We start from the raw sequence: 13,475 nt of genomic DNA, 5'->3' as shown, positions 1-13,475 counted from the left end.
GGTTTGTCATTGCTTTTCTCCCAAGTACTAGATGGTCTTAAAAGTGTCTGTGCAAAAGGCAAATTCTGCCCGCTTATTCCTCAGCGAGACGTTTCGCACTTCCCACGAACAACCTTTTAAAGAAGGCGCCCTCAAATATTGATCAAATACTGGGGCTGCTGCTGATAAGTGCCATGGAATTGCACGAAGACCTGTAGGATTTGGCAGGTAAAACACAATGGTGTTTAACGCACTGGAGTCTTTGACAGGCGACATGCAGCGGCATCTGGCAGTATTCAAAGGGGCAACATGCAATGGCATTTAATACCTGGCAGGTGACACGCAAATGCATTTAGTAAGTGACTGCACCCGATAGCTAAGGTAAAGGGACCACTGACCATTAGATCCAGTCGTGGCTGACTCTGGGGTTGCGGCGCTCATCTCACTTTATTGACCGAAGGAGCCAGCGTACAGCTTCCGGGTCATGTGGCCAGCATGACTAAGCCGCTTCTGAAGGTCAGAAGATCTGAAGGTCAGAAGATCAGAAGGTCGGCGGTTTGAATCCCCGCGACGGGGTGAGCTCCCGTTGCTCGGTCCCTGCTCCTGCCAACCTAGCAGTTCGAAAGCACGTCAAAGTGCAATAGATAAATAGGTACCGCTCTGGCGGGAAGGTAAACGGCGTTTCCGTGCGCTGCTTTGGTTCACCAGAAGCAGCTTAGTCATGCTGGCCACATGACCCGGAAGTTGTACGCCGGCTCCCTCGGCCAGTAAAGCAAGATGAGCGCCGCAACCCCAGAGTCGGCCACGACTGGACCTAATGGTCAGGGGTCCCCTTACGTTTACCTTTAAGCATTTGAAAAATCTATTGAAACCAGACATTATAAGTTCATCTTAGGTTGGGTAGTTCTCAAGTCTCTGTGGCTTTGTTTAAGGTTTTGTATTTTTCTCAGAAGGTTGATAAAGAATGTATAATTTACTATTCTGTGTATATTAATCGCCAACGTGTTTCATGAGTCGCACTACTTCTCTATCAGCACAGGTTGAATTTTTCCAGCAGTGTATTATAGCAGATCACTTGCCTTTTGGACTAAACAGCCTTTCCCACACCTTGGTAGACTCACACTAGAAGACTGGCAGAGGGGGCAAATCTGGGTTTCTAACTCATAAATTGCAGGAACGGAATCTCAAAACAAGAGATTATTCCAGATTAATTAACACAGGGTATGAGCACCACAGAAGCTGAGCATTAATCCCACCCCCAATTTTAAAAAAGTCACATTAGACTTCTTTTAATATGTCTACATATACTTGATTTTGCCAAACATCACAAGTCAGCAAATAAATCTCCACGCCATACCTTACGGGACATAAATTCTTAACATCAGTCCCAGTTAATGTCGCCCTGCACAGCGTGAACCCAGCACGAAAACAAACCTTTTAAAAAATAAAAATGTCAAAAAATAGGTGGCCATCCATGCCCTCTGCTTTTATTTTTGTTTTAACTGCATTGATGAAGATGGATAGAACTTAAATTTACGTAGGCAGTTTTGCCAAGAGACAATTGAAAGTTGCCTCCAACTAAGAATCAGAATCAGAATCAGAAGAATTTTTATTTGAATCAGCCACTAGCCACTAGCCATAGCAATAAAATAAAATACAATGTATTGAAGTTAGAGGTAAAAACTATGCAAAATACTTTCTGGAGGTTTACTAAGTTTTACTCAGAGTAGACACATTGAAGTTCATAGACCTCGGTTAGCCACAGCCATTCATCATCAACGGGTCTGTTCTATGTAGGATTAGCATTCGATGCAAACACCCAACAAATGTGCTCCTTATCAGAATTATTCCATTTCCACTCTTATGGAGCAAACCTATGAAACACTTTTTAAAAGATGTGGGTGGAGAGGAAAAATCAGTCACTATTAAGAAAAGCACACACCACCACAAAAGACTTTTTGAAAATCAGGGGTCTCTGCTGCATTATAATGATGGCTAATCGCTTGCAAAATTCTGGATGGTTTATAAAATGTAGAAGCATTCAGACCGCTGTCAGTGAAATTTGCAAATAAACCCACAACCAATCCTGCGTGTTCTCTTGCTTGAGGTTTTCCTGTTGTTGTTGTTTTTCCAGTGCCACTTAATAAAGAGACCTGTGAAACTCCAAACCTTGCAGACTTTCCCATCACCTTAAATTGGCTCAGGAAAGGACACAGTTTTATGGGCTGTAGAGGTTTAGGATAGACTTCATCACCGCTGTGGAAGGGATCTGTGTGTCCCGTTTGCGTAAACAGAAACCCCTGTAATCAGTTCTGGCAATGAAAGGTTGTATGTGCAAACACGAACATACACAAGCATAGAATCATCAAATTGTAGAACTGGAGGGGACTCCAAGGGTCATCTAGTCCAACCCTCTGCCACGAAGCAATCCTACAAAAGTTTAAGGAAGCTTTTAATGTTTGATGTATTACGGTATTTTAATATTTTGTTGGAAGCTGCCCAGAGTGGCTGGGGAAGCCTAGACAGATGGGTGGGGTATAAATAATAAATTGTTGTTGTTGTTGTTGTTGTTGTTCAGCTATTCTGTCACATTAAAAAAAATCAACCTACCTTTGGAAGCTTTACTTCCAAAGAACTACATTTCGGATCAAATTGTTCTCAAGAGCAACATCTAGCTGGAACAGCTCCTTCTTTTAATTTCTGATGTATTTCTTGCTGCTCTGCATCACTTCCCAAAATCCCGTTCATCATATTCCTGGACTTCTGGGGGAACAACCTGTCTGGTTCAGCCCAAATTGTATCCTCTTCTCTAGCACACACACTAACACACACACATATTCACATTTGCTGGGTGGAGAAGAGACAGCCTCAGAATTTGGTGTGTTCATTGTTGTTTAGTCGTTTAGTTGTGTCCGACTCTTCATGACCCCATGGACCAGAGCATGCCAGGCACTCCTATCTTCCACTGCCTCCCGCAGTTTGGTCAAACTCATGCTGGTAGCTTCGAGAACACTCTCCAACCATCTCGTCCTCTGTCGTCCCCTTCTCCTTGTGCCCTCCATCTTTCCCAGCATCAGGGTCTTTTCCAGGGAGTCTTCTCTTCTCATGAGGTGGCCAAAGTCTTGGAGCCTCAGCTTCACGATCTGTCCTTCCAGTGAGCACTCAGGGCTGATTTCCTTCAGAATGGATCGGTTTGATCTTCTTGCAGTCCATGGGACTCTCAAGAGTCTTCTCCAGCACCATAATTCAAAAGCATCAATTCTTCGGCGATCAGCTTTCACTTCCATACATCACTACTGGGATGTATGTTCATTGAGGGACCCCATTATCCAGAAGGGGCTGGGACACGCAGTCTTCTCTGACCATCGGGGGAGGGGGGCTAAATTGTTGGGGCATTGGATTTCAGCATTATATGACTCCAAGAAATCTCTCCTTGTTCCCTCCTTTTATGCTGAACCCAAGAGGGTGGGACGGGTGAGTGGCCAGCGGTTGCACTGGCCCTAGATTTGAACATGTGGATTTGATTTGATTGACTGTATCTTTACGCCACTTTACATTCAAATTAATCTCAAAGCGGCTTACCACCAATAAACAACCTTAGCATAATAAAACATACCAGCACTTCGTGAATACAGCATACATCGTATAAAATAATCCACAAATTATCAATAAAACAGTTGCAATCTGAGCAAAACAGCAACTAAAAAATGAGCTAAACCTCACAATGACGGCAAGTCATGTGATTAACAAATCAATGCAGCATTTAGAATCCATAAAACAATATGAAAAGCATTAACAAAATAGCAATTAAAATACAGTGCTACCTCGAGTTAAGTACTTAATTTGTTCCGAAGGTCCGTTCTTAACCTGAAACTGTTCTTAACCTGAAGCACTACTTTAGCTAATGGGGCCTCTCGCTGTTGCCACGCCGTCACCACACAATTTCTGTTCTCCTCGTGAAGCAAAGTTCTTAACCTGAAGCACTATTTCTGGGTTAGCGGAGTCTGTAACCTGAAGCATCTGTAACCTGAAGTGTCTGTAACCCGAAGTAACACTGTATAAGGTAAAGGTAAAGGGACCCCTGACCATTAGGTCCAGTCATGGCTGACTCTGGGGTTGCGGCGCTCATCTCGCTTTATTGGCCAAGGGAGCCGGTGTACAGCCTCCGGGTCATGTGGCCAGCATGACTAAGCCACTTCTGGCGAACCAGAGCAGCGCACGGAAACGCCGTTTACCTTTCTGCTGGAGCGGTACCTATTTATCTAATTGCACTTTAATGTGCTTTCAAACTGCTAGGTTGGCAGGAGCAGGGACTGAGCAATGGGAGCTCACCCCGTCGCGGGGATTCGAACCAGCAACCTTCCGATCGGCAAGTCCTAGGCTCCGTGGTTTAACCCACAGCGCCACCCGTGTCCCACCACTGTATAAGCTAAGCGCTAAATTCATTCACACAATCTCTGCAGCCCCATGACTTGTGGATGGGTTGAGACGAAGTCAGGGGCTAAGAGGGGGACTTTTTCAACCTGAGAGCCACATCCCCTCTTGGCTAAGATTCGGGGGCCACATCTGGAAGGTGGGTGGGGCTAGAGGGAAAGGTGGGTGGAGCTATGGGTATTACTGTTCCCTTTGTTTACTGGGCTTTATTTCAACCACACTTAAGAGCACAAGGGTCCTATATATATCCACACGCACATATGGGTCTCTAATAATAATAATAATAATAATAATAATAATAATAATAATAATAATAATAATAATAATAAATAATAAATTTCTTATACCCCATCCATCTGTCTGTGTTGCCCCAACTACTCTGGGCGACAAAAATACAGCAAAAACATCATCATCATCTCAGACATGAGAAACTTCCCAAAACAGGGCTGTCTTCAGATGTCTTTTAAACATCAGATTGTTTATTTCCTTGACATCCGACGGGAGGGTGTTCCACAGGGAGGGTGCCACTACCTAGAAGGCCCTCAGCCTGGTTCCCTGTAACCTCACTTCTCGCAGGGAGGAAACCACCAGAAGGCCCTCGGAGCTGGACCTCAGATGGGGGTGGAGACGGACCGAGGCCATTTTGGGCTTTCAAGCACCAACACTTTGAATTGTGCTCGGAAACGTACTGGGAGACAATGTAGGATTGGTGTTAAATGGTTCCAGTCGCCAGTCTAGCTGCCACATCCTGGATTAGTTGTGGTTTCTGTACATTGGCTCCCAGTATGTTTCCAAGCACAATTCAAAGTGTTGGTGCTGACCTTTAAAGCCCTAAACGGCCTTGGCCCTGTATACCTGAAGAAGCGTCTCCACCCCCATCGTCCAGCCCGGACACTGAGGTCCAGCGCCGAGGGCCTTCTGGCGGTTCCCTCACTGCGAGAAGCCAAATTACAGGGAACCAGGCAGAGGGCCTTCTTGGTAGTGGCACCCGCCTTGTGGAACACCCTCCCACCAGATGTCAAAGAGAATTACCAGACTTTTAGAAGACATCTGAAGGCAGCCCTGTTTAGGGAAGCTTTTAATGTTTGATGTATTACTGTATTTTAATATTTGGTTGGAAGCCGCCCAGAGTGGCTGGGGAAGCCCAGCCAGATGGGCGGGGTATAAATAATAAGTTGTTGTTGTTGTTGTTGTTGTTGTTGTTGTTGTTATCACCTTCAAAGATAGTAGAGCACATGGCAGTTGTCCAAGCAGGAGATAACCAGGGCATGGACCACTCTGACGAGACAGTGGTAGGCCAAGAAGCATTGACACAGTTTAAGGACACACCCCAGCCAGGGAAAAGGGAGGTGTGGGGAGTGGGGAATGGGGTTGATAAGGGGTGCGGCCCCAGGAGGGGCACGGCTTGGGGGAAGGCCGGACTGAGAGGGCTGAAGGTCCATGTTGGCCTCTCATCCTGAGATCCCTGCAGTAACCACAGGATGGCATTGGGGAATTGTGTGGACAAGCCTACAAGCTTTCGCCGGTGCCTGATGGGTTGATTTTGAGAGAGCAGAGGATCATGAACCCAGCCGCACCTCCAGGTAGCACAGTCTAACCAAGCAATCTCTGAGGATTTTATCCCCAGGCCTGGCTGGAGAACCAGTGCGGTCCTTCAGGTCCTAAGTCAGCAAGGCCAACAGTGAGGAGAGATGATGGAAGTTGTAGTTCAGGAATATGTGGGAAGCTGCAAGTTTGCATTGCAAGAGGATAGAGGTACAATGGGCATGGCTAGGGGCAGTGAGGGCAAGTGATGGTCTAATTCAGGGAATGGCCATCAGTTGAGGGAGTTGTAGTCTAGCACAATACAGTGGTACCTCAGGTTACATACGCTTCAGGTTACAGACTCCGCTAACCCAGAAATAGTACCTCAGGTTAAGAACTTTGCTTCAGGATGAGAACAGAAATCGTGCTCCGGCGGCGCGGCAGCAGCAGGAGGCCCCATTAGCTAAAGTGGTGCTTCAGGTTAAGAACAGTTTCAGGTTAAGAACGGACCTCCAGAACGAATTAAGTTCTTAATCCAAGGTACCACTGTATACAGGACCCCCATCTCTGCCCTAAAAAGAAACTGAAAATAATTTCTAAGATATAGAAAGGGGGAAATCAGCGGGGGGTGGGGGCACAATCTTCCCTGCGAGGGAAAAAGAGGAAAGCATTTGATTTTCGCCTTTAAATTTTTTTTAGCAGGAAGGTGACTAAAGGAAAGGATAGATATTACGGAGATTTTCTGCTATCGTGAATAAAGAGAGCTTTTGCCCTCTCTCATAATACAAGAACTCAAAGCCGCCGCCCAAGCGAAATCAGCGAGGTTAAGGGCAGATGCGAGAAAATCCTTGTTTGTGCGACACCAAATCAGCTGATGGAACTCACTGTCACATGATGCACAGGTGGCTTACAGACTTAGCGGGCTCTAAAGTGGGACTAGGCACCTTTATGGAGGAGAGAGAAGCCTATCAGCAAGGATTAGACATGACCATTTAATTGAGCCTCAACACCTGGGGGCAGTCTATCTGCGAATGTCAAATACTGGGGGCATCTGAGAGGCCACTATGGGGGGAAAGTTGAGGGTCTAGATCGGGGGGAGGGGTAGTGATCTAGTCACTTGATAGATCTCTGGCCTGGATCCAGCAGAGATTTTTTTTCTGTGTTCTTAAGAGGAAGGCACTCATATGACTTCACCGCATAGATTTTATAGCAAAGAAACGCTTTTCTTTCTTATCTTCAGTCACAGTACAAGCCCATTATCTTACAAAGATGGAGAGTTGCTGGTACCCTGTTCACAGTGGTAATTTGCCAGGGGTATGAACTGAACCCAGTAATGCGAAGATTTCGGGAAGTTTTTGATAGATAGCACAGTTACAGAATCTGACCTCACAAAATTAAGATTCTCAAAAGCCAGTTGTGTTGGCTGGCTGTGTTTAAAAATGGTTAGGCTGTGCTAGGGGGATTTTGTTTGACAATAAATATATGCAAACCCCAAGAACCGGCCGTTGTGCGTGCTAAACCACCTTTCACAAAAGCTAGAAAGCCAAAATTAGGCGCAATGATTATCTCTGGGGGATGACTGAACCGAGGGAATGTTTTTGAAAATTCGGGAGTGATGTCTAAACCACCACCGCAACATTCTACAACCTCATCGCTTTTCAATGGGGTTTCCCCGCTGAAACTCCATCATAGGACCCATTTTTTTGGGGGGGGGGTATTAAAATTTGTATTAAAATAGAGAAAGACTTTGAATCTTCCCTAGCCCTCAGGAATTTGGGGGAACTTTTAATCCGCAACATTTTCGCTCTGATTCAAAGGGTGGGGTGTTGATACAACTGAGGGCAGATTTAGAAAGATAAAATTATCCTCATCATCCCACTGGGATTTTTCAGGGGAAACAGGAACTTCCCCAGCAAAGTCCTCTGGAAGGAATGTGGATGTATTTAGGAAAAATTTGCCCGGGAGGTCAGAGGATGTGAAAAGATGTGAATACAAACTATATATTTTACGAGAAAGGTCAGGAGGCAGAAAGAGCCCTTCAAAACCATCCTAGATTGCTTTTGTCAGTCAAACTCACTAAGAAAATCTATTATTGAGCAATGCCTTCAGATTGCGATGCCTTCAGATATGTGTTTTTCTACGGGGGTGCAAGCAAATGTCACTGGGTTTTTTAAACTGGTTTTGAAAGATCTCATGGCAGCAAGACAGCAAATACTTCTAAGCATGCAGATTGGAACATATGCAACCTTTTAACTTTTCTTTGAAAATGGAAATCTTTTGTTTTCTCTTTGTTCAAGCTCCTCTCCCTCCCCTTTGCCCCCACCCCCACCCCACCCCAAATGAATTAATTTCAGATTTCTTGGCTCAGTTATTCCCCCCCCCTCTTTTGAGGAAAAAAGAGAAGAAGAAAAACGGGGGGGGGGGGGGGAGAGAGAGAGAGAGACTTGATCAGAGAACGGGCACACACAAAAGAAATTTCCAAAATGCGATTCTTCACGGATTTGCTCCTTTCTTCGCAGGAGAGAGGAAAAGGTGGGAGGTGGAAATATTTTAATGACTTGAAAGCTATGCCCCCCCTACCCCGGCTTCATCTGTAACTGATTTCTATTTGTGAGCTATTTCTCCTCTTTCAAACCATCAATCACAGCAGGGAAAGGGGGAGGAAATTCGGGGTGGGGGGGGGGAGAGAAGCGTAAAAATCTGGTCTTGATAAATGGAGAAAAAGAGAGAGACAGGTTTGCTTTCATTTCAGGCTCCCCCTGGAGGGTGGAGGAGAAGGGGGGAAACTTTGCAAGGGTGTCTGACGGCTGCCACCTCTGCCTTTGCTGCTGGGAGGGGGGACATGAAGGTAGCCTTGCAAATAAGTCCACAGAGATCACTAGCCTGCATGCCCGCCTGCCTTCCACACTTGAAATGGACAGGATGAAAAAGAAAGATATAACACTATTCTTTTCCCTTTCACCAAGCCCCCCTCTCTCTCTGTGCCTCTTTCTCTCTCTAGCTGGTCGCCTAGGAGTGAGAGTTACTCACCCCAGAAGAGTAGGCTGAGTCACGGGCCTGGAAAGAGTTCTTTGGATTCCCAGAGATAGCTTCCCTCTGCGGCAACCAGAGGGACGGTTTGCTTTTTTGCCACAATTCAACATGGGACAAGGTGTGTGACGAAGTTCGCCAGAATTAGCCGGCTGGAGGAATTATAAACTCACTTAACGAAGGGAGCAGGGACTGTTGGATCGGTCCATTTCAGTTTGTCGTTTTCAGAAAGGCCATTGGATCAGGCCAGTGGATCATCTCATTCAGGAACCCGTTCCCAGAGGTCTGCCCACCACCTTTTTCCATATCAATTTGCCTGGGGGGGGGGGGGGACGGGACGGATGGGAGAAGTCCTCAAGCAATTGCACCAGCAATTTAGTCTGCAACCAGTTTTGTCTAAAGCGTGCATTTTTGCAAAGCAATGTTCCCTAATACAATGCAAAATTGTATGTGATTTTTGCTAATAGAGGGATTTTACTAGACACTTTACCCTGGCCTGTGTTTTCTTCTCGGATGCATCACTCGGCTGGAGAACCCCATTGCAAAATTTGGAAAACAACGAGCTAGACACTTGTCATCTACCGTTCCACAAGGAGTTTAATTCTAGTATCCTGCACCTATTTTCCCTGCCACCCTGTGACTGTACTCTGTGTGTTGTTTATAAAATCAAATAAATGCATTCAAAGCGCAAACTCCGAAGGACGGACACGTTTCGCTTTGCACCAGATTTTCTCGGAAAGCACAAATTTGCTAGTTTCACCTTTCAGTGCAGACTGAATCTTCCTGTTCCCTATTAAGGAGTAAACTAGGGGATGGTTGGGTGTCAGCTGAAAAGCAGTACAGAATCCACTGGAAAATATAATCTGTGGATGCTTTGATATAGGCGCATCGGCCACCAAGCAAGAGAAGATGCGGCACAGGTCGTCACTGGTGGGTGGAGGAAAAGTGGCGACTGTGTTCCACTTTTATTATATGTGTAGAAAGGTCCTGAAATGATGACCACCACCTACTTCCTTTCATATCTCTCCCTGTTCTAGCCTGACGGGGCAACTGAGCCACTCACACAACACCATCTGAGATGTATGAATCATGTTCGTAAAGAAGCATCATGCCACAGATGTTCAAAAGCTGTTACGATAGGTTGGAAAACAGAGAACCTACATTATTAAAATCAGATGTGCGTTCTGTTGTTTTTTTAATGCCTTTTCATATCAACCTCAGAAGCACAGCACCAACAAAGTGCTACTCAGGAGTATACCCTTTGAAACTAATGAACCTACATTTGTCAATACCCATAGGGTCTTACTACTGAGTGCGGCATGCTGGATACAAGCCCACATTTTTATATTCATTTTTTAAAAAAACAGTTGCTTTAATATCGATCTTTTTTCTTTATTCGTACAGCAAGTTTCACACATTGCATTAAAGGTCGAAAATCTTGTGTCGCTGAACTTGGCCAATGTCAGAATTGGCAAAATGTTCAGGTCACACAAGACACTTCATAAGTAAGCTAAATCTCAGCTACCCACAGGGAGCCAGAAGGGATACAAAATCATAGCAGAGAAGGTACCCAAAAATGGTTACTTACCATTAAATGGACTGGTCAGAGAGGTGTTCCATCAAACTTCCTCAGATAATATTCTTGTCTCTTCTTTTTTTAAGGGGGGGGCACTCAAAAATTAAAACAGCTCATTATCCAGTAAAGTGTGGGCCCCGATTCCTAGCCTTTCTGTAAGCAAATTTCCTCCAAAGGTTTATTTCCAGTTCATCCCAAACGTTTAAGGGAAACGCGGACGGGTATTTTTGCGGGGAGGTGGACAAGAAGACAATTCCTTGCAACCTGAACTTCAGCAAAACTTTTATCTCCTTCTCAGGAACGGAGGAAAAATAAATTATTTCCAAACCAGGCACCGGGATCAAAAAAGTCCGGGGGGGGGGAACCCTCTAGTCCATTCAGAGTGACTTTTTTCCTCCCCCCTTTGGTCAATAATTAAAAGTGTGGGGGTGGAACTATTGAAAGTTTCACCCCCTCTCCCCGAAAAAAATCCCCAAGTAAATCAGAGATCGGAGCAGAAAGAAGGCTAGGAAAAGAGCGAGGAGGAACTTTTAAAAGCTGCTGTTGCTGCTTTCAAAACAATATGCAGGCGTAATAATTATTTGGGGGAGGCGGAAAAGACCCAATTATAATAAGTAGAGTTTTGCAGAGTGCGGCGCAGCTCCTGTGAAAGATCCAAGCTTCCTAGAAATGCAAGAATTTCCAACTCTGAAGAAGAGAAGGAGGAGGAGGAGGGGGAAAGAGGGGGAGATTTGAACTTTCTCGGTGCTTTCTGGCTAGGCTCAAAAAAGGAAAGACAGCAGGGCTCTCCTCCTAGTAAATCAACCCCCCCCCCCCGTCTCTCCTCCCTTTTTCTCCGGGTAAATCAACCAACCCCAGCCTTTGACTGCTCCCTGTTTAAAAAAAAAGAAAAGGTGGTGTAGTTGTGGGAAGCAAATCCTCTCTGCTGCCTCTTTTGCCTCTTCAGTGGAGCAAGATTATATTGTGAGCAGACAAGAACCAGCTAGCCAGGACAAGGGGGGGGGGGGGGAATGGGTGTCGATGGCTGGTGCTGATGGGAGATAGAGTGCCCTCACCCTGTTTTCTTTTTTCTCTCTCTCTCCAGGGCGAGGTGGCTTTCCTGCTGTTGCAGCTCGGACTGGAGACGGGCCAAGAAACTCCTGCAAAAGTGGCTGGGAAGGCAAAGGGGTCTGGACTCCAAGGAAAACAAGAAATGAGAGGGAGGGAGAAATATGTGTGTGTGTGTGTGTGTGTGTGTGTGTGTGTGTGTGTGTGTGTCAAATTTCCTAGTCTTTTTTTCCTTTTCTTTTGAGGATGGGTTCTTTGGTCAGGGGGAGGCAAGGCTGGTAGAGCCTCCCTGGACAGGGGCACTCTACCTGCCTTGCCAAACTACGGAACTCGGCTCCCAGAGGAGGTGGCGACAGCCGGTGACTTGGAGTCAACTTTAAAAGAGGATCGGGCAGATTCATGGGGAAGGAGAGGGCGATGGACGGCTGTTAGCCACGATGGCTGTGCTCTGGTTGGGGGCAGCGCATGCTTCTGGGTAGCAGACGCTGGAAACTGCAGGAAGGGTGCTCTGGTGCTTGGATCCAGGGTGCTGTGTACAGTATTTTAAAGACATTACAGTAGTTGTTTACGTTTTATCTTTAATTTTGATGCAATTCAATTAATTTTTTTTTTAGCCTGACCAAACTGCGGGAGGCGGTGGAAGACAGGAGTGCCTGGCGTGCTCTGGTCCATGGGGTCACGAAGAGTCGGACACGACTAAACGACTAAACAACAACAACATGTTTTTAGTCTTTTGTATTTTATTTGTCTTGCAAGCCATCTTGAGTCCCCAGTTTGGGGGAAAGGCAGAATATTGACATTGATACTACACTAATAACCCAGTAAAGGTAAAGGGACCCCTGACCATTAGGTCCAGTTGTGGCCAACTCTGGGGTTGCGGCATTCATCTCGCTTTACTGGTCAAGGGAGCCAGCGTACAGCTTCTTCTGGCAAACGCAGCGCACGGCAGTGCACGGAAACGCCATTTACCTTCCCACTGGAGCGGTACCTATTTATCTACTTGCACTTTGACATGCTTTCGAACTGCTAGGTTAGCAGGAGCAGGGACCGAACAACGGGAGCTCACCCCATTGCGGGGATTCAAACCGCCGACCATCTGATCGGCAAGTCCTAGGCTCTGGTTTAACCCACAGCGCCACCCGCGTCCCTAATAACCCAGTAGGGCCCTTCTTAAATTTCTTATACATTCGATAATGAATAAAGGAAAACCTCCATGGGCAGAGGCAGTCTACTCCAAATGACAGGTGCGCTGGGGACAAATAACGAGGGAGGGATATTGCCCTCATTCCCTGCTGGTGAGCCTTACAGAGGCACTTAGCTGAGCACCGTCAGAAACAGTGTGCTAGAAAAGGTAGCTTCTTAAGTCTCCAGGTGTTCCTGGACTCCCAAGTCCCATCAGCCCTAGCTTGCATGGGCAGCAGTCAGTGATGACTGGATCTGGGAGTCCAGTAGCATCTTGAGGGTCACAGGTTCCCACCGCCTTCGTTGAAAGATGGTAAGAGTTGTGATAGAGCTAGCGAGGGGCACTAAAGGCAAGTGATGGTCTAAATCCAGAATGGAGAACTAGCAGCCTTTCTGATGTTGCTAGACTCCAATTTCCATGATCTCTAGCCCATCATAGCCAATGGTCTGGCAACATCTGGAGAGCCACAGGGTCCCCTTCCCTTCATTAAAAGATGGCAGAGTTGTGATGCAGGAAGCGAGGGGCACTAAAGGCAAGTGATGGTCCGCTTTAAGAAAGGCAAACCGGAAGCTCTTCTGATGTTGCAGAACTCCCAGTTTCCACAAGCTCCTGGAATCGTGGTCCATGGTCCAGCAACAGGTTGATAATGACAGAGTTGTGATGCAGGAAGCGAGGGGCACTAAAGGCAAGTGATGGTCTAGT

The 13,475-nt window shown here is 46.2% G+C and overlaps 1 protein-coding gene across 2 annotated transcripts in view; it reads right to left on the bottom strand.

The window, feature by feature from the left end:
- NBL1 (NBL1, DAN family BMP antagonist) overlaps positions 1-11,531 on the bottom strand; it is a 28,740-nt gene extending 17,209 nt beyond the window's left edge. Inside the window, exon 1 of one of the 2 annotated variants that reach the window (XM_028741597.2) lies at positions 10,556-11,531. Coding sequence is in view for 1 of the 2 variants with exons in the window: in XM_077931095.1 (XP_077787221.1) it covers positions 8,968-9,080 (113 nt within the window). In the remaining variant the exon portion in view is untranslated. Of the gene's footprint in view, positions 1-8,967; positions 9,096-10,555 lie in introns of those variants that run through there. The other variant, XM_077931095.1, reaches the window with a different exon arrangement.
- Between the last annotated feature and the right edge of the window lie 1,944 nt (positions 11,532-13,475).

This window comes from Podarcis muralis, chromosome 7 (assembly GCF_964188315.1).
Source record: "Podarcis muralis chromosome 7, rPodMur119.hap1.1, whole genome shotgun sequence".
Taxonomy (NCBI): domain Eukaryota; kingdom Metazoa; phylum Chordata; class Lepidosauria; order Squamata; family Lacertidae; genus Podarcis; species Podarcis muralis.
The sequence above is the reverse complement of the archived record's forward strand: the minus strand, read 5'-3'. Positions and strand labels throughout refer to the sequence as shown.